General features: G+C 37.2%; 2 protein-coding genes across 16 annotated transcripts in view; one reads left to right on the top strand and one right to left on the bottom strand.

Moving 5' to 3' along the window:
• Nucleotides 1–22,046, top strand: part of IMMP2L (inner mitochondrial membrane peptidase subunit 2) — a 958,924-nt gene that overhangs the window by 433,402 nt on the left and 503,476 nt on the right. Inside the window, exon 5 of one of the 15 annotated variants that reach the window (XM_086396594.1) lies at nucleotides 14,738–14,825. The exons of the other annotated variants lie outside the window; for them this stretch is intronic. Coding sequence (XP_086252720.1) covers nucleotides 14,738–14,810 — 73 coding nt within the window. The 3' untranslated portion in view covers nucleotides 14,811–14,825. Of the gene's footprint in view, nucleotides 1–14,737; nucleotides 14,826–22,046 lie in introns of those variants that run through there. 15 annotated transcript variants of the gene reach the window in all.
• The window catches only part of LRRN3 (leucine rich repeat neuronal 3), a 41,699-nt gene continuing 38,486 nt past the window's right edge, over nucleotides 18,834–22,046 (bottom strand). The window contains exon 2 of the mRNA XM_086396569.1: nucleotides 18,834–21,841. Coding sequence (XP_086252695.1) covers nucleotides 19,356–21,482 — 2,127 coding nt within the window. The 5' untranslated portion in view covers nucleotides 21,483–21,841 and the 3' untranslated portion in view covers nucleotides 18,834–19,355. The remainder of the gene's footprint in view (nucleotides 21,842–22,046) is intronic.

The following is a 22,046-nucleotide window of genomic DNA, read 5'->3' as shown; positions in this document are numbered from 1 at the left end:
CAATGAATTATATTGCCAAGTAATAAAAAGTACCTACCACAAATAAACAGAGAGGCTCACTATTTCCCTCTTTCTTTGGTCCTCTGGCACCAGCCGTTAATGTAGGGCATGAAGTATCAGTGCTGGAGAGATGCCAAGTCACTGGGTAAAGTGAGTGCCTTTGGGTATTTTCTTTATGAGACTGTCACCCTACTTGTGCTAGTGCTGAACAGACAAAAGCAAAGGAAAACCTTTAGCCAGAGGGATCCTGTTTCCTCCAACAGAACACAGGCATCAAGATTACTCTAGGCAATATGACATTATCCACATTCACCAAATACATTGAAAAGAATGAATGGAGTACATTTTTGTGTTTTAAAGTAGGTTTATACAAAGGTGCAGTGAATCCATCTGTTTTCCAACTGTATTTCAAAGTGAGATTTTTAAAAGTATAATTTCTTAACTCATTCATATTAAAGTTCTAACAAAATTTCAACACTGACTTCTGATCTTTGGGAAAGCTGTTGAAATACCTCTTGGTCTTAAGAAACTGAACTGTTTTTGACTCTGTGCTTTTATTATTCACAGCATTGAGGTGGTAATTTAATATCTTTACTCCTCAAATCAAATTTTTTTTTCCTATCATTTGCCTGTGTCTTGGCTTATCAAGCTTGATTACATTTGCCTTTTCTTACTTTGAGCAATGTGGTCTGAAAGTGAAATGGAAAAAAAAATTGATCTTCCTAAGTATATAAAGCTACGTGCCAGTGTTTTGTATAAGTTTTGTTTTGCATGATGGAAAATTGTAATTCTAGCTTAAGACCTTTTTCTTTTTTTGCCATGATTAGGAAATGGTGAAATGGATGATCAGCAACTGAATAAACAAAGATTTTAAAAATTCCTTACTTAAAACAGAAAAAAAATTTATTAAGGCATCTGAATGGCTCTTTCAGCATGATAATTAATATAAATTAAACATAGAATAAATCCTTCTTGAAAATTAATTGAACTTTATTTTGGTTTGCATATTTGTCATACTGTAGTAAAAGTTATCAAGAACCAAGATTAATTTTCACAGTGTTTTACCCATACCCTATTGCCATTCAAAGTTGAACCTACCCCCTATATATTTACAACTTTAAAATTTTGACAAGAGTTATTTAGTTCACATCCTAGATTTATCCATTTCCATCTGCTTGTAGTGGATTGAATTGTGTCCCTAGAAAAGATATATTTAAATCCTAACCCCAGTACCTGTAAATGTAAATAAGGTCTTTGCAGATGTAATCAGATTAGTCCAATGACTGATACTTCATAGGAGAAACTGGAAGATCTGGGTATAGACACAGAGGAGACGGCTGTGTGGTACTCTCTTATGGCAGTGCAAGGAAATGAATGTACCACTCCTCCTAGAATGGACCTCAGGAAAACACTGCCAGGGATAGCCAGGGAATCTACCAGCATGCATTCTTTTTTAGAAATCTATATGAAGGTTATCTGGTAATATACTGATTTAATTATTTTAAGATTTATTTTTTCCTGCCCTTTAAGAGTTTTTTAGTACAATATTATCAGACAGATACATTTTAGAAATATTAACTATATTCCTCTAGACTATTCTTTAATCCATGTAAAATTACAAACTTTGGTTCAGGTTTAAGCCCAACCTTTCCTTGGGCAAGTTATTAAACTTTTCTGAGCCTCAATGTATATGTAACCATAACCTGCTCTTCCCTCCTCCATCTCTTCGCATAGCAACCTTTCAATAGCTGCGTTGCCATCTTTTCCTCTCTTCTCCTTTTCCCTTATTATCTTGACTGAAGAAACAAAATTAAACTTTGAACTAATAACTATAAAAAGAGGAGCTAAATGTCAATTCCGTAATAATTCTTCATTTATGATTTATTTCTAACCATGGGTACTAGGAGGTGTTTAATGTTTTTCCAATTCAAATTATAACCAATTGGTAGCTATTTCAAAACGGAGAAGATGATGCTGTGAAAGTGCTGCACTCAATATGTCAGCAAATTTGGAAAACTCAGCAGTGGCCACAGGACTGGAAAAGGTCAGTTTTCATTCCAATCCCAAAGAAAGGCAATGCCAAAAAATCCTCAGACTACCGCACAATTGCACTCATCTCACACGCTAGTAAAGTAATGCTCAAAATTCTCCAAGCCAGGCTTCAGCAATACATGAACCATGAAATTCCAGATGTTCAAGCTGGTTTTAGAAAAGGCAGGGGAACCAGAGATCAATTGCCAACATACGCTGGATCATGGAAAAAGCAAGAGAGTTCCAGAAAAACATCTATTTCTGCTTTATTGACTATGCCAAAGCCTTTGACTGTGTGGATCACAATCAACTGTGGAAAATTCTGAAAGGGATGGGAATACCAGACCACCTGACCTGCCTCTTGAGAAACCTATATGCAGGTCAGGAAGAAACAGTTAGAACTGGACATGGAACAACAGATTGGTTCCAAATAGGAAAAGGAGTACGTCGAGGCTGTGTATTGTCACCCTGCTTATTTAACTTATATGCAGAGTACATCATGAGAGATGCTGGGCTGGAAGAAGCACAAGCTGCAATCAAGATTGCTGGGAGAAATATCAATAACCTCAGATATGCAGATGACATCACCCTTATGGCAGAAAATGAAGAGGAGCTAAAGAGCCTCTTGATGAAAGTGAAAGAGGAGACTGAAAAAGTCGGCTTAAAGCTCAACATTCAGAAAACAAAGATCATGGCATCTGGTCCTATAACTTCATGGGAAGTAGATGGGGAAACAGCGGAAACAGTGTCAGACTTTATTTTTTTGGTCTCCAAAATCACTGCAGATGGTGATTGCAGCCATGCAATTAGGAGACACTCCTTGGAAGGAAAGTTATGACCAACCTAGATAGCATATTCAAAAGCAGAGACATTACTTTGCCAACAAAGGTCCGTCTAGTCAAGGGTATGGTTTTTCCAGTGGTCATGTATGGATGTGAGACTTGAACTGTGAAGAAAGCTGACCGCTGAAGAATTGATGCTTTTGAACTGTGGTGTTGGAAAAGACTCTTGAGAGTCCCTTGGACTGCAAGGAGATCCAACCAGTCCATCCTAAAGGAGATCAGTCCTGGGTGTTCATTGGAAGGACTGATGCTAAAGCTGAAACTCCCATAGTTTGGCCACCTCATGTGAAGAGTTGACTGATTGGAAAAGACTCTGATGCTGGGAGGGATTGGAAGCAGGAGGAGAAGGGGACAACAGAGGATGAGATGACTGGATGGCATCACCAATTCATTGGACATGAGTTTGAGTGAACTCCAGAAGTTGGTGATGGACAGGGAGGCCTGGCATGCTGCGGTTCATGGGGTCACAAGGAGTCGGACATGACTGAGTGACTGAACTGAATTGAACTGAAAATCAGTTAATAATCATTCAGAAATTTTTTTTAATTAAAAAAAGAACTAGAATAGAAAATATACTGAGTTTGAATTGCACAGTTCAAATTCTTTTCATGAAACTTACATTTTGTTTATGTGTGTGTCATAATGTATTATATTTACTTTAATATGGAACACAGTTAAAAACAAGTTTAGAAGTCAATAGCTAAACAAAAACAACTTTACTTATTCTCATTTATAATTTCTTCCTCAGTATCCTCTTAACTCATGACTGGGTTAGATTGCTGTAAGTAAGTTAAGCGATGAAATAACAATGATCTGTCAGAATACCTTTCATTAGTTTTCTTTTGGCGATTGTCTTTTCTGTGGTGACTGAAAGTCTTGTAATTCTATCAGTTTCTCTAATGACCATGGCATCAAGGAGGTACACTTGCTCTGTTCATATTTTCAATTTCTTAGTTTGTGTCAGGCTTTACTTCTAAAAGTATGCTATCAATAAAATACTATTTCTAACTACAGAGATTCTTAATTTTCTGCTCTTAAGATTGAGAAATGCAGTATTCCTGCCTTATGAGTACACAAGGATGTCACAGTCTTCAGTGATATCCACCCTCCAAATGTGACTTCCTGAGTCCTAAGGGCACCCATGATGGAGAACAATACCTCTGATGAGGCGGCCACCCGGCTGCAGCCACTCCCCGTGGTGAGCACTGAGGGACACAGGAAGTGAAAAACACAAGATCCTGGCCCCAGACAGCTGAGATACATGTGAAAGGAATATATGAAAGGCATAATTTCAGTGAGCCTAGGCTTCTGCAGCTACCTATACATAGAAAAGTGCTAAATTCCTTAAGTTGGGATATCTGGTTTTCTTTAATTCACAAAACACTTTTGATACTCAGACTACTTGCCCTTTGCTACAAACTTCTATATAACTTGACTCCCTTCCCCCACCTCCTCAGAAAAGTTCTCTCAGGGTCACTTGAGGTGCTGTCTCCCAGGCTTAAAGTCCTAAAAATTCCAGTGAATAAAACAACTCTCAACTTTTAGGTTGTGACTGTTTTTAACTTGACATGATAATTGCTGATGTTAATTAAGTTATCATAATACTTACTTTTACTACCTCCTTTGTGACTCTTATCTAAGAGATGATATCAGTTTATATGATAAATTCCAAAGTTTACCGTTCATTCCAGTTCAGTCGCTCAGTCGTGTCCAACTCTGCGACCCCATGAATCGCAGCACGCCAGGCCTCCCTATCCATCACCAACTCCCGGAGTTTACCCAAACTCATGTCCATCGAGTCGGTGATGCAATCCAGCCATCTCCTCTTCTGTCATCTCCTTCTCCTCCTGCCCCCAAACCCTCCCAGCATCAGAATCTTTTCCAATGAGTCAACTCTTCACACGAGGAGGCCAAAGTATTGGAGTTTCAGCTTCATCATCAGTCCTTCCAATGAACACCCAGGACTGATCTCCTTTAGGATGGACTAGTTGGATCCCCTTGCAGTCCAAAGGACTCTCAAGAGTCTTCTCCAACACCACAGTTCAAAAAGCATCAATTCTTCGGCACTCAGCTTTCTTCACAGTCCAACTCTCAGATCCATACATGACCACTGGAAAAACCATAGCCTTGACTAGATGGACCTTTGTTGGCAAAGTAATGTCTCTGCTTTTGAATATGCTATCTAGGTTGGTCATAACTTTCCTTCCAAGGAGTAAGCGTCTTTTAATTTTATGGCTGCAGTGACCATCTGCGGTGATTTTGGAGCCCAGAAAAATAAAGTCTGACACTGTTTCCACTGTTTCCCCGTCTATTTGCCATGAAGTGATGGGACCGGATGCCATGATCTTCGTTTTCTGAATGTTGAGCTTTAAGCCAACTTTTTCAGTCTCCTTTTTCACTTTCATCAAGAGGTTTTTAATTCCTCTTCACTTTCTGCCATAAGGGTGGTGTCATCTGCATATCTGAGGTTATTGATATTTCTCCCAGCAATCTTGATTGCAGCTTGTGCTTCTTCCAGCCCAGCATTTCTCATGATGTACTCTACATAGACATTAAATAAACAGGGTGACAATACACAGCCTCAATGTACTCCTTTCCTATTTGGAACCAATCTGTTGTTCCATGTCCAGTTCTAACTGTTTCTTCCTGACCTGCATATAGGTTTCTCAAGAGGCAGGTCAGATGGTCTGGTATTCCCATCTCTTTCAGAATTTTCCACAGTTTATTGTGATCCACACAGTCAAAGGCTTTGGCATAGTCAATAAAGCAGAAATAGATGTTTTTCTGGAACTCTCTTGCTTTTTCGATGATCCAGTGGATGTTGGCAATTTGATCTCTGGTTCCTCTGCCTTTTCTAAAACCAGCTTGAACATCTGGAATTTCATGGTTCATGTATTGCTGAAGCCTGGCTTGGAGAATTTTGAGCATTACTTTACTAGCGTGTGAGATGAGTGCAGTTGTGTGGTAATTTGAGCATTCTTTGGCATTGCCTCTCTTTGGGATTGGAATGAAAACTGACCTTTTCCAGTCCTGTGGCCACCACTGAGTTTTCCAAATTTGGTGACATACTGAGTGCAGCACTTTCACAGCATCATCTTTCAGGATTTGAATACCAAGCTGACAATGTCAGTTTGCTCTTACATGGAGACTGAATCCCTCACACCACTGCCCAATGAAACTTACTAGTAAAGACTTGATAAGTCAAATTTTCTAAGCCTGAATGTCCCCACCTATATACAAAATTTGGCTGCTGATAATATCTTCCTCATAGGAATTCATTAGTTTATACCTCTGCTAAGGTTTAGCATTTACCAAATGCTGGTGATGGTGTTTTGGTGGTGTTGCTAACTACCAGACTTGGCTTCAGAAATGATGACCCTTATCTACACAGAATCAGCACTGTTCTCAATTGAGACGAATGCAGGAATTTAGTAATACTGCTCCCCAACTAAATGAAGATAGCTTAGAACATCTAGATGGTCATGTTCTGTTTCTGGTACTATATTTTAAGAGAGACTTTAATAACTTGTATCATCTCCATAATAGAGTGACCTGAATAGCTTTAAGGACATAGATTTCTTCAGTGTGGAGCAAAGAACACATAGGACATGATAGCATGATCAGCTTTGCAGGGCTGCCCTGTAATACATATATTAAATTCTTTCCTTTTTTGCTTCCTAAAATAAAACTGATAAAAAGTAGAAAGAAGGGAATTCTCAGTTGAACATGAGCATAAAAAACTTTTTACTCCTAAAGCTTGACAAAAATGTAATAGGCTGCTATATAGGGACTGATATAGGGAGGATGGTAACATCTGTCAATCATATCATTGGGAGATGTGGGGGCTGGGTGAGGAGATGATGGAATGAGCAGTGAAGTCATCTTTCATCCTGAGACTGGAGGTTGTTCATGGCACTTTTCCAGTCTGGGCACCTCTGCTGCTGCTAAGTCACTTCAGTCGTGTCCCGACTCTGTGCGACCCCATAGATGGCAGCCCACCGGGCTCTGCTGTCCCTGGTATTCTCCAGGCAAGAACACTGGAGTGGGTTGCCATTTCCTTCTCCAATGCATGAAAGTGAAAAGTAAAAGTGAAGTCGCTCAGTCGTGTCTGGGCACCTTTAGTCTGTACTAAAAGTCAAGATAGTAGAGTCAGAGATGCTATAAACTTCATGAAAAATAGAATGACAGGTTTTTGTAAGAGGGAGACATGAATATGTGGCTCTCTTTTCTGAATTTTTTGATTTTATATAATAACTAATAACTACATGATACTTTAGTAATAAAACATATTAAAGTAAATAATATAAAATTATGTAGTTTAAAATATTTTAAAGAATAATGTGACATTATAAGTTTGGAATTTCAAATCAAGGAGATATTTAGGAGAGGTTTAATATAAAAACTCCTTTCTGACACTGGATTATTTAAAGATCATAGGGTTGGCTTTTCCCACTATAGCAAAAATATTTATTTATAAGCCCATTGCCACTATGAAAGGCACCCACAGGTGTTTAACAGGTGTTTAACAGTTTGGATCAGGGGAAAGATGCAATGGGTTTGCAAGTTTGATAATAATTTTATTTAATATCTCCATTGCTAGGACCAATAATTTATCAAAGTAGGTTAGCATAATTTTTATAACATCAGAGTAGCTGTGGATGATATATTCAAATGCTAGAATATACATAATACATATAATTCATAATACACATGAAAATATCTTATGTCTTAAAAAGTACTTGACAAATATGTAATCAGAGGTTTATGATATCTTCATAAATATATTGTAACTTCAGTTCCAACATCTGGGGCTACTGATCTCATAAAGCTTCTAGTATTTCATACTTTCTGATTTCAGTGAAACTAAAACTTGACTTATTTTTTCCAGAATGAGATGAGAGTTTGTGCTGAGCCACATACATATTGTTACCCAGCACGAGTATTCCCACTGAAAAACAGTTGGCCTGAGTACTACAGGCTAGCACTGGGGCAGAGTTTACTCTTATCAACAAAACAGACATCACTCTGTCATTACACTTAATATCATTTTGTTTAAAGGCTATATGTCTCTTCTCTGTTAACCATACCAGAGTGAAATGAAACAGACACCTTTACCATGGTGAGTCGATGTCCTCGTCATAATTAGGAGCTCACTTCAGAGTGTTGTGGAAGTCTTTCTGGGCATACCCAGAAATACTTAACATACCATGGGAGGGTAGATGTGTTTTTACCCATTTTATTTTATATTTGGAATATTCCCCTCATTTTCAGGTTAAAAACTTCCAACAAAGTTTTCAAGCAAAAGATGTTTAAGGATTGAAAACTTAATAGTATTTGTATCACAGTTCCCCAAAACCTTTTTGAGAAAGTTTAATAGCAAAACTATTTCTGAAATTTTATGCTAATGCATATATTTTATATTTATTATGTCTATGTCTATTAATGTTTACCTCCTCTTAAATTTTAAGTACATCTTCAAGGTTGAACTTTAATTTATTGACATAATTCACTTTTATAGTAATATAGATGAGACTTGTATTAGACGATCTTCATAAAATTTTCTCCTTAAGAGTGCTCAGTTGTAGAATGAGTGTCCAATTCATGTAGGTCAGTATTTCTACCTACAGTGCTCTTTCTTACTTTAAGTTATTTTGAGTTCACAGTCTCAACTGGAAACATATAAGAGAGTAATTCCTTTTTATGTTATCTGAGGAAAGTGATATCTATGAGATCCAGTTAGAACTATGAATGATATGGTAGAAAACATAATCCATTGAATTGAGACCACTGTTATTTCCTGGTGTTCCTACATCTGTTTTTATTCTTATTAAACTCTATGTAACATATCTGTGAAATTTCTGAGAAATACAACTGACAGTGGAAATAGAACTGTATTGTTCTTAAATTCAAACAAATAAACCCTAATTTTACATTACATGGGTTTCTGTGTATAAAACTGTCTTTCATTTATTTGCTCTTTAGGGAAACAGTGGAGATCTGGAGTAACATTTTGACCCTTTGTTAATTTCAGAGGTGTATTTTTTTTTAAAATATCTGAAAATAGGATACCTTGCATCTAATGGACTATACTTACTCTGAACATGAATGCTGTGTGCCTGAGTGTGTGCTTGTGTCTTGAGAGAGACACTGTGTGTATATGTATGGTCTCAGATTAGGGATAACTGAGGAGTGGTACAGGGAATGTTCCTGTATCTCTGTTTCCTTTTCTCTTTTATTTCCCACATCTTCTCAGTATTCCCAACTATGGAGGACTAAGAAAGGCATTGAATGAGAAACTGTGGCTTTGTTATAGAGGGAGAGAGTAGTGAAACATGCAAAACTAACATTTGTAACTTTACAGATTAGTTCCGGTGTTTTAAATTTGGCCAAAGCTTTTTCCCCAGAATATTAGTTTCCATCATGTTTGGTACCAAATAAAGTTTAATTTCTTTTTTTTAACCCATATCTTCATCTATCTTTTTGAAGCTAGCTCCAGCTTTTTTTTCCTTCTTAGAACTTTCTCCCAGCTACTTAGCATGCTGTTGCTATTCAAAATCCTCAGCCTGTTGTGATCTTTACACTGTCCCTGGCCTGTTTCCAACATTCCTCCACTCTTTAATTGGGAGATTGTGTAAAGGCAGTTTTAGTTGTTAGAACCCTTTCTTGCCTTCTTTATAATAATTCATACCCAACGTATGTGTAAGATATCCCCATGCCTATCATAATGTTATTAACCTATATTGCAATTACCAGATTCATTTGTTGGTATCTACCTATAGGCTGCTGCTAAGTTGCTTCAATCGTGTATGACTCTGTGTGACCCCATGGATGGCAGTCCACTAGTCTCCTCTGTCCCTGGGATTCTCCAGGCAAGAATGTTGGAGTGGGTTGCCATTTCCTTCTCCAACCTATAGGCTATAAGTTTTATAATGTCAGGGAATTTGTCTATCATAGGCAATATTGCATCACTAGTAGCTAATACCATGTCTGGCACATAGCAGATCCTCAATAATGAAGAGTGCATGGGTAAGATTCATATATGAATGAAAACATGGGCCACACCTTCTCTGTATAGAAAGTTTGCTATTGTTATAGTAGCAAAGGAGTTCTTACATAAAATGATTCATTAAAAAAGAAAATCAAAATGGAGTATTATCTGTAAAATGAAAACGTGGTTCAGCATAATGACTGTGATATATGTGCAAGCACAATTAGTACTCATTGAATTTCTGAGATACTTCTCCACATATAAAATCTGCATCTGAATTTAATTCCATAGAAGCTCACTAATCTATACAGTGTTCACTTGTTTTAATGAATCACTTTATTTCTTCCACTGGGACATACAGAAGATCCACTTCATAAATGGACATACGAAGATTTTAATCTCATGGTTAAAATTGATAGTGTCAAGTTTTTGCTTAATATTTTTTGCTGCCCCATTTATCAACAAACAATCCATGTTACCTAATCTGTGTTAAGTAGTTTTTAATCCCCTAGAACAAATTCTTTATTAGAACTCCTCAGAACCAATTCATAAATCCTAATTCATATGTTAGAACTCCTCAGAACCAGAGGTTTGTAATAGACTACAAGTTGTCCAGCAAAACTAAACTGAACTCTGTCAGAGTCCATTTACTTACAACCCCTAAGCTGCTGATGTTTATGGCATCAATATACATGAAGATGGGATGTTGGCAGAAAGTTGAAAAGATTTACCCCTTATTCTATATGTACCTCCTTTCAGGGTCAGAATTATGTTCAGTTCAGTTCAGTCACTCAGTTGTATCTGACTTGTTGCAACCCCATGAATCGTAGCACTCCAGGCCTCCCTGTCCATCACCAACTCCTGGAGTTCACTCAAACTCACGTTCATCAAGTCGGTGATGCCATCCAGCCATCTCATCCTCTGTCATCCCCTTCTCCTCCTGCCCCCAATCCCTCCCAGCATCAGGGTCTCTTCCAATGAGTCAACTCTTTGCATGAGGTGGCCAAAGTACTGGAGTTTCAGCTTTAGCATCATTCCTTCCAAAAAGCCCAGGGCTGATCTCCTTCAGAATGGACTGGTTGGATCTCCTTGCAGTCCAAGGGACTCTCAAGAGTCTTCAACACCACAGTTCAAAAGCATCAATCCTTCGGCGCTCAGCTTTCTTCACAGTCCAACTCTCACATCCATACATGACCACTGGAAAAACCATAGCCTTGACTAGACAGACCTTTGTTGGCAAAGTAATGTCTCTGCTATCTAGGTTGGTCATAACTTTCCTTCCAAGGAGTAAGCGTCTTTTAATTTCATGGCTGCAGTCACCATCTGCAGTGATTTTGGAGCCCCAAAAAATAAGGTCAGCTACTGTTTCCACTGTTTCCCCATCTACTTCCCATGAAGTGATGGGACCGGATGCCATGATCTTTGTTTTCTGAATGTCGAGCTTTAAGCCAACTTTTTCACTTTCCTCTTTCAATTTCAAGAGGCTCTTTAGTTCTTCTCCACTTTCTGTCATAAGGGTGGTGTTGTCTGAGTTATCATGTATGACAAACCTAAGCTAGAGTCAGAAAGCAGATAACACAGGTAACTGACTATTCTGTGCTTTTCTGTAATGGGATAGAAAAAGAGGACTGTACATAGGATCATGAAATGGATGCATGGAAATAATTATAGGAAAGTCCTTTACCTTTCAGGCTTTGCAAGTGGCTCAGTGGTAAATATTCCGCCTGCCAAGCAGTAGATGCGAGTTTGATCCCAGGGTCGGGAAGATCCCCTGGAGAAGAAATTGGCAACACACTCTAGTATTCTTGTCTGGGAAATCCCATGGACGGGGAGCTTGGCAGGCTGTACTTCATGGGGTCACAAAAGAGTAGGACATGACTTAGCAACAAATAAGCAACAACAAAAGCCACAGAAGTATCTTTCAGCCAGTGAGAACTTAGTGAATATGCTGATTTTATAGTTTAATTTATAAGAATATATACAGGTCTTTGGGTTTTTGTTTGTGTATGTGTGGTTGATAAACCAGTGCTCACAGTCTATCTTTGGCAAGCAGTAACACAGTTGGCAAATTGGAGCCCTTTACACCAATTGCTCATGCAAAAACCGCGATAGGAATATGAACTGCTGCTAAGTCACTTCAGTCGTGTCCGACTCTGTGCGATCCCATAGACAGAAGCCCACCAGATTCCCACGTCCCTGGGATTCTCCAGGCAAGAACACTGGAGTGGGTTGCCATTTCTTTCTCCAATGCATGAAAGTGAAAAGTGAAAGGGAAGTTGCTCAGTCGTGTCCGACTCCTAGCGATCCCATGGACTGCAGCCCACCAGGCTCCTCCATCCATGGGATTTTCCAGTCAAGAGTACTGGAGTGGGGTGCCATTGCCTTCTCCAAGGAATATTAAAATGAATATATTTATGGAGATAGTTAGATGATAAGCACAATTAATGAATCTGGTGTACTATTGATATATAGTCCCTCCTCAAAATAACACCTTTGAGTTATTTTTGTGAGTTATGGCATGCCAGAAAAGTATCTGACTGTTACTCTTTCACATGATATCGCATCTTTTGTTTATTTTTTTCTGGTCTATATCATTATTATCTTGGGAAAGAAATTTACTTATCTGAGAATGATTTATAAAGCGGGAGTGTTAGCACTGAACCCACAAGTATTTCATGAAAATTGAATTAATGTAAATATGTGTGTGTGTGAGAGAGAGACAGAGACAGAGGAACATAAATATGGAGACACAGCAGGAGAGTGAGCCTGTACATCCGTCAGTATGCATGATACACAGAAAGATGGTAAATGTTCATTTTCCCCACACCACTTCCCCTTTAGATCCAGAGTGGATTTATTATGACCATAGCACATTTTTAGTCTGGTACATATTCACCATTCAGTAAGTGGTATTCCTTTCCAGTTTTTATCTTTCTACTCAAGGGACTATGAATGTATACCTGTTCAAATGCAATGATGTTATTAATGATATTTCCATTAGTTGCTATACATTATATCTGCCAGGAAAATATCTCAAGCATCACATTGTGATTTCAGGCCTGAGTCTGATCTGAGATGCACATAATCCGTTGTTTGAAAAACCTAACTTCCCTTACCCTGACACAGTTGTTTTTGATGTAACTGAATTTTTCAATGCAGCCTATTAAATCTCTATGAATGCATACATATAAGGATTTTGATAGAGAAAGAAATAGATGATTTTTGTTCTATGTTTAATCTTTTCTCTATTGAGTGAAGTTGAAAGTTGCTCAGTCGTGTCCAACTCTGTGACACCATGGACTATACAGTCCGTAGAATTCTCCAGGCCACAGTACTGGAGTGGGTAGCCTTTCCTTTCTCCAGGGGATTTTCCCAACCCAGGGATTGAACCCAGTTCTCCCGCATTGCAGGTGGATTCTTTTCTCTATTGAAGGGTTCTTTCTTTTATACTCACAGGTTTGGGTTGGTTAGAATCACATAATCATATAAATTAATATATTTTATATATAAATATGTTTTCTAAACTCTAATAAAATAAGGAATTTAATATGAAAATCATATCAGTATATGAATGTTGGTTTGTTTGGCAGCTACCTAAGAAACAGGGATGGGAATTCCAGAAACCTTAAAAAGTTATTTCTAGACATGATTTTTGTTTCTTTTCTTAAACATGTGACTCCTTCCTGTAATCATTATTTACCAGAGATATCTGTCTTTAATCCCAGTTTTGATAGTGAACTTCAGTGTTATATAGTATTCTTCTGAAGAACTCTTTTGGTGTCTTTGAACATCAGTCAGTTCAGTCACTCAGTCATGTCCGACTCTTTGCGATCCCATGGACTGCAGCATGTCAGGCTTTCCTGTCCATCGCCAACTCCTGCAACTTGCTCAAACTCACGTCCATCAAGTCGGTGATACCAAATACCTCAACCTCTGTCATCCCCTTCTCCTCTTGCCTTCAATCTTTCCCAGCATCAGGGTCTTTTCCAATGAGTCAGTTCTTCACATCAGGTGGCCAAAGTATTGGAGTTTCAGCTTCAGCATCAGTCCTTCCAATGAATATTCAGGATTGATTTACTTTAGGATGGACTGGTTGGATCTCCTTGCGGTCAAAGGGACTCTCAAGGCTTTTCCAACGCTACAGTTCAAAAGCATCAATTATTTGGTGCTCAGCTTACTTTATGGTCCAACTCTTACATCCATACATGACTACTAGAAAAACCATAATTTTGACTATATGGACCTTTGCTAAGTAATGTCTCTGCTTTTTAGTTGCTGTCTAGGTTGCTCATAGCTTTTCTTCCAAGGATCAAACATCTTTTAATTTCATGGCTGCAGTCACCATCTGCAGTGATTTTTGAGCCCAAGAAAATAAAGTCTGTCACTGTTTCTCTTGTTTCCCCATCTATTTTCCATGAAGTGATTGGATCAGTTGCCATGATCTTCATTTTTTGACTGTTCAGTTTTGAGCCAGCCTTTTCACTCTCATCAAGAGGCTCTTTAGTTTTTCACTTTCTGCCGTAAGGGTGGTATCATCTGCATATCTGAGTTATTGGTATTTCTCCCGACAATCTTGATTCCAGCTTGTGGTTCATCTGGCCAAGCATTTCACATGATGTACTCTGTGTATAAGGTAAATAAGCCCGGTGACAGTATACAACCTTGACGTACTCCTTTTCCAATTTGGTCCAGTCTGTTCCATGTCTGGTTCTAACCATTGCTTCTTGACCTGCAGGTAAGGTAAACTCTTTGATCATATTCCTGTAATAATGATACCTCTGTTGGTTTAAGAACTATTTGTCTTTATCAACCTTGAATCTGTTACCACAGATGACAGAGAGGTTATTTTATTACTGTCTGATTCTCTCTCTTCTAGGATTAGGAGTGTCAACTTATGTCCAAGGTTTACTCCATTATTTGTTCCAGAGGCTGGTAAACACTGTAAATGAATATCACAACCGAACGTTGAATCAATACCTTCAGACACCGAACCATATGTTTTAGTGAGAAGCTGTATTTTTCTTAAAATGATCACAGAATTCCATTAGTTTCTTGAAGATGTCTCAGAATTAGTAAAGATATACACACTGCTGTTGCTGCTGCTGCTAAGTCACTTCAGTCATGTCCGACTCTGTGCGATCCCATAGACGGAAGCCCACCAGGCTCCCCTGTCCCTGGGATTCTCCAGGCAAGAACACTGGAGTGGGTTGCCATTTCCTTCTCCAATGCAGGAAAGAGAAAAGTGAAAGGGAAGTCGCTCAGTCGTGTCCGACTCATAGCGACCCCATGGACTGCAGCCTACCAGGCTCTTCCATCCATGGGATTTTCCAGGCAAGAGTACTGGAAAGGGGGTGCCATTGCCTTCTCCAGATATACACACTAACCACTATGAAAACTTCAAATGCTGTAACAGTTCATCCTTCTGAAAGCCTTGCTGAGGTCAGCCACAATTCATATTTTTATGCTTTGTTATTCTGGACCATATTACACTAATATTGAAGTTATATGTGATAAATTTGTTCTTAAGTCATTACTTATTTAAATACCTCACTTTACTTTTAAGAGAAAGCTATATCAATGTATCTGTGATATACCTAACCCCTTATTTGATATTGACCATATGGCTTGTTTTGAAGATAAGCTAAGTGTTCTCTGATGTATGTGTAACTGAACTAGAGTAAGTAAATTCATGTCTATATGGGTTTGTCTATTTTCAGTAAGAATAAAAAGGAAATGTATCCTTTTCATGTGTTCAAAATTTTGTGTGTCTTCTCACTTGGGAATGCTGAATGCTTCTTAGTCAATTCAAGAGGACCTTTGCTATATCATTAATGGAATGTTTAGGCCAGATTTTGGTAATAATCTATATTTTAATAGACTATTCTTTAAAGTTTGTATTTTAATACTTATTGGAATTTAAAGTATTTTAATAATTTAATATTTTAATTGGAATTAAAATTTGTATATTAATTTTGGATACTTTAGTGGATATATGGACCATGGCAATAAAAATTAACTCAGATTTTTCCATTGTATTTCTGTGGATAAACAGTGTTTTATTTTTCCCTTGCCTCAGAGAAATAATATAAATTAATTTGGTGGTCAGCCTTAACAATAGATCAAGTTCTCACTTTTCAAATTAACACAGAAAAGTGGTCACTATTGTGTTGAAATTAGAGTCAGATTCTTTCTTTTTCCAGACTTCCATGATACTGATGATAGCATTTTGATTCTAGGCTGTTTTTGATTTTGATTCATGGCTATTTCTTTCCAGTATAATACTGCCGTGCTTCTAAGCAACAGCCTAATTAGCAATTCATCTGTCGGGGTAAAATAATATTATAATGATTAGACTGCAAAACTAAGGGTGAAAATACTAACATTTAAAGAGAAAATCATTTTAGTCTTTGTTTAGATTTATTCCCAAATGACCATTTGGGGTGTTTGATATTCTAAATTGCCTGTGATAATCATATTTTTTGGGAAAAAAAAACATTTTACTTATTTGTTAGAATTTGTTTTGGCAATTTACAGCGATACAGAAAGAGAATGAATCAAAGAACATGTAGCCACAATATAATTACTATTAGTAAATCCCCATCTCCTAGAAAGTCAGCATTGTGGTGAACCTAAAGATATTCTTGATAGTTACATATACAATGAGAATTCTTTTCAGCTACTTGTGATAGCTGTGAGAACATTTTTTAAAGGGGATATATAATTTTAGTTGTTTTGTTTGCTTCATTGGTTACTCACCTATCACTTCTAATTTTTCATGTAAAAGGCTAACCTATGAAAATGCTATTCATAGCTGTTGTAAGATTTTATAAGAGTGGATAGGGTAAGTTGGTCTTCCTCATAAAATACATAACCATTTTGGCAGTGGTAGATTTACCTTCTTGAATTTAACTTCCTCATATTTCTTGGGCAATCAATGTATGTTGAGAACAGGGGAAAGATAATTATCTATGTTTCTGTGCTTTGAAATAATTTATGGTAAGTAGACAGACATCTTGATGTTAACTAGTCTGAGGAGGGTGTTAGGCTAGTGTGTATGTGTATTAAGAGCAGTAATAGAATTAAGTTCCTATATCAACATGTGATAAATAAAACATTTTAGATCAAATGAAAAAAATTGATTTTCTGAATATTAGATTAAAATTTGAGCAAGGAAGTAGGATCATGATTTGCTTTGAGCATCTGTATTTATTCACCTGTAACAGAAATACTTCATTTCTGTGCTCACTGTAAGGTATCTATTCAGAGTATGTATTTACTGCAATTTCTCTAAGAAAAATGTAGCTTGAAATGGATTCTCAGCTTCCCCATATGTTTGTTATAGTTCTTCATGCAGATAGACATATACAAGGCACCTAAGCAAGTTCTTGCTGACCTATACAGTACCTGCATCCTATTAGGTCATATTTCAGCTCCTATGTTTTTGATAAATAGCCTGGCTCTTAAAAAGCTCTGTCCATGGTGCTGAAACCTCTTGTGATGTATGAGCATGCCTTGCTGATAAATTCTAATGTCAGCCTCTCTGTGATAGTGATTCATCAGGTTGTAAAATTTGTGTTTGGGAAACACACTGAATTAGCAAGTTTCATATTTTGTTTGTGGTAAAATTAACACAGTTTGTCCTTTTGTTTTAAAGAATTCATAACAATTACTTTAAAGCATTGCATTAACAGCTTGGATTTAATTAGATACTGTTAGTGCTATCACAAAAGCAAATGTCTAGTATTAACAAATACGTTGATATGACTTCAGTGCTAGAAATGATTACAGGCCAGTGACATATTGGTAAGAGGAAGGAAGCTTCTATAAGAACAATTAAGCAATTGATTATGAATAGTTAAAGTAGCAATTAACAAGGAAGCCTTGTAGAGATAAGAAATTTGCATGTAGAAAGTAAGGCTTATTCCTGTTGGTGATTTTTTTTTAATAGTTTCAGGATGTTTTATTTGTACATAGATACATTTTGGGGGTAGAACTATGGATTTTGTTTGTAAATATGACTAAAGCCTTAAAAAATCTTGGTAGTTTTTTCCAGGTGAAATTCTTGTATTTTTTGTATAAGATTCTAAATTACAAATATTAGTATTTCAATGATTCTCGATTTTTTAACCTGCATTCCTTTAGGTGCCTTAAATATAGTCATAGAGAACTGCATTTTTTCTCTTTTATTCTAAATTAGTCTCAGAATCTTTTCATTAGTAAAACAGTTCTCTTAAATTTCTCTTTAACTGTGGAACTTCTTCTACTATCAATTCTGTATATCTTAAGATTAAATTTAAAATTTTAGTCTCAGAAAATTATAGTCTCCTAAAATTCTGAAATCTATTGTTATCCTGGGATAAAGAATCATCCACTTTGATTATAACTATCTTTAAGTCCATACCAACTGGGTAAGTTGCTACACAATTATATAAACCTCCTTCTTTGGGGGTCATATAGAGTATATTGTTTTCTTGCTGTATTTGCAATATAGAAGAGTGTTAGGTTATTTGTTTGTTATTGCAGTGTCATTAACTGTCGTTAACTGTTTACAACCACAACAAGATTTGAAAATTACACATAGGTAAGTCCTACTGAGATTTGGTGATATTTTCTACAAAGCAAGCAGCCTAATATTGAGTTACTGCCAATTATTAAAATAAGACTTTCAGTTCCTTAAATATTGGGTTTATATTACATGAACCTAATAATTATATCTACTCCAAAAGCTTCTTGTTAAGAAAATCTTTAAGTGAATACATAATTTCCTAGAGGATTTGTTTTTGTCAATAAGGGGTTAAATACAATATTATTATTGCTGTTCAATATTGATAAAGTGCCTTCCAAGATCCATTTTTGTGCATTATAAATATATAGTTACACCCAGTAAAAGTGTCTTACTCTTAGCCTTCCAAATTTCATTATAGAAAAACACTTTTGGAAACACTGTCATTTAAATATCTGGTCAGATGGTATTTCCCAGAAATTATTCTTTATTTAGAAACAAAAACAAGACAAAAGCAACTGATTTTAATCCAAAATGTATTTTTCCTTATAAAAGAGGTCCACATACTCACTGTGTCTACTCTACAGAATTTGTCCATTTTATTACACCACCTGTCAATTCAAGTTTATCGGGTCACTGCAAAAACTCGTGGCTAATATGTGTAATACAACACAGGAGGAGGTATTGCTCAGTTCAACTATTCTTATATACTTAAAAAAAAATACAGAAATGTTTTTGTTCACTTTAACTGTAGTCCAGACAGAAAAGTTACATGAAAGTTCTAGAAAATGGATTTATTTTATTTGGTTGCCACAGTACCCTTTGAAGCCAGTTAATTAAAATGCCGAACTTGTACATATGTCCATTGGTCAGGAGCAGCACTGGTGAAGCTTAAACTTCTTTCTGCAAAGTAATATTTCTCTGCCTTTTTTTTTTTTAAGTATAACCACAGTCTTGAGTTTTTCCTTGAAGTAGATTTAGTTGGTTGTTTTTAGGACATGTTAGTTGGCACACCTATAACAGTTGCTTTTACTTCCAGTGCTGTACCTTTTTCTTTGCCTGTTTCCCAGAGGTTGATCAGAGGAGGATAAAGCTCACTGAATGCAAAGGTTGGTTTCTGTAAGTAATTCCTTACATAGTTATGTCCACCATCACAGTTGACTTCTTGAGAGAGGAAGCTGAAAAGACATATCACACCAATAATCCCCAGAGAGCCTCCAAGGCAAGCCATAAATGTTGTGGTGTTATTCTTTTCATACTCTTTTTGATCAGGGTCCAAACCTTTTGTGGTGACATTTATACATTGTTTTCTGCTTGTTTGGTAGATGGTGGGGATATCAATACAAATCTTATACTCAGTTGCTGGGTTCAGATGAGTAAGATTATACACCTTGACATCAGATGGTATTCGCGCACTTTGGGCAGCATGGGAATTCTCAGCCTTGACAAAGGCTGTCCACTTACTACTGGATTTGAGAATTTTAGAACTTGCTTTCCAAGACACCAGAACGGAATTGGCCTGAACATCTTTTATTTTAATATTCAAGGACCCACTGTTATCCTGGGGAAGAGACCCATCCACTTTGATCATAACAGACTTTAAGTCAGCACCCACCAGGTTAGTTGCTATGCAGGTATACAAACCCCCTTCTGCTGGGGTGATGCCGCTTATGTCAAGTGTGCCTTCAGAATGGACGTAGAACTTATTTGTTAGAGTATTAGGCAAGAGTTTTTTACCAGAAGGTGTTATCCAGTAGATTTCAGGCTGTGGCTCTGCAGTAGCTCTACAGTGTAAGGAAACATAACTCCCAGCTTCTAAATCCAGATTGGAAGGAAAACTCTCAGGAGCTATAAGAGGGAGACAGATTTCCATCATTTCCCTAAAATGCACCTGCCGCACATTCTGGCCTTGGAATTCGGGCGGGTCCACACAAAACAGTGACTCTGGCTCCATAAATCGAATGTTGGTTTTGTTCATATTAATCCAACGGATGACACAGTCACACCTGATAGGATTGCTGTGTATGCTGATTTCCTTGAGGTTTGGCAGAGATTCAACTGTACCCTGGTACAGGGCACTAAGGGCATTGCTGTTAAGCATAAGTGATTCCAGCTTGGGCAGCCGGAAGAATGCATTTGGGTGAATGTAAGACAACCTGGGGTTGTTAGTCGCTTCTATTTTTCTTAAATCTGGTAAGTTATCCACAGCAAGACTGTCGATGGAAATCAGCTCAGGCATATTGTTTATTCCCAACTCTTTTAAGTGTAGCATATTGCTAAAATCTCCCCTCCGTATTCTGTTAATGGGATTTTTATTTAGATCCAAAAATTTGAGGTTTACTGCTTTTTGAAGAGCAACATTGGGCACTTTAATAAGCCTGTTGTCATAAAAAGAGATGCTTTCTAAGTTTTCAAGTCCAACCAAGGCGTTATCTGGTATTTCTGTGAGGTTTATACCAGCTATAACCAGGCTGCGAAGATTGATAAGAGGTTTAAAGTTCATATCTTTGATTCTGATGATTGGATTTTCCCCAATCATCAGAATCTCCAGATTGGGAAGAGCCTCAAACCACTTACTGTTGATCATCTGCAATCTGTTTGAATTGAGATGAAGTCGAAGAAGATTATGTAGGCCAATAAAGGCTCCTGGTGAAATTGTAGAAAGCAAGTTGTGATTAATATAGAGTTCTTGTAAGTTGCTTAGTCCAGACAGACATTTTTCAGGCAGCTCAGTAAGTTTGTTTTCTTCTAGGTATACAGAAAGAAGCTGAGGCATCTTTTTTACATTAATGTTGGTGACTGAAGATAAATTGTTTTGAGATAAGTCCAGGCCAGTAAGGTTTACTGGAAAGTCTATGGAGTATTCAATTTTTGCAATATTGTTAGTCTGTAGTAGCAGAATCTGTGTGTCAGCAGGCAGTCTGGCTGGGAAATTTGAAAGACCTAAATCATTACAATCCACGGTAGATGCCTCCATATAGATGGATCGAGGTGTAAACCAGGGCCGGATTTCACACGTACATAACTGTGGGCAATCTGCTTTTTTATCTACAGCTTGTACTAGGGTAGTGATAGCTAGGCCAAGTAGCACATGAATTTGGAGTGGCAGGTCCTTCATCTTAGCTTTCTTCTTCAGAAATTTAATGGGCCCTTAAGGATTCCACGGTCACTGCTAGTAAGATCAGTAAGAGCTGATTGATAAAAAAAATAGTTGCTTTTGTCAAATGACGAATGCCAGAGAACGGCAAAGATTTTCTTCATGGAAATAAGTGCCGGTGCCACAGTTGCATTGTCCAGAAATGCCATGCATATTGGAGAAAAGGCTTCTGTCTCCTTTATGATAGGATATGGATGTAATTTTTGAAGATGGAGTATGTATAGATGGTCACAGGAAATTAGGCAATTCATTTATTTAGGAGTATAATATTCACATCCCGTGCTAGTTCAGTACTTGCAGGAATAGCAGCATGATGCTAACTATAATAAAATAGAAAAGAAAAAAGAAAGATAATTAGTCCAAAGGAAACAATACAATACCCATTAACTAATTATGATTCTTATATATAATAGTCTTACTTTACAGTTAATTCAATATGTTTTGATGACCTTATTCCCTGTTATTCCCTTATTCCCTGGGCCAATAGTAATTGGCCCAGAAATTGGACAGGCTGAGAAACTGTAT

Source organism: Bos grunniens, chromosome 4 (assembly GCF_055505025.1).
Source record: "Bos grunniens cultivar Pamir isolate PY7600 chromosome 4, Bosgru_T2T1.0, whole genome shotgun sequence".
Lineage (NCBI taxonomy): Eukaryota > Metazoa > Chordata > Mammalia > Artiodactyla > Bovidae > Bos > Bos grunniens.
This window is presented reverse-complemented; position numbering and strand designations above follow the sequence as displayed.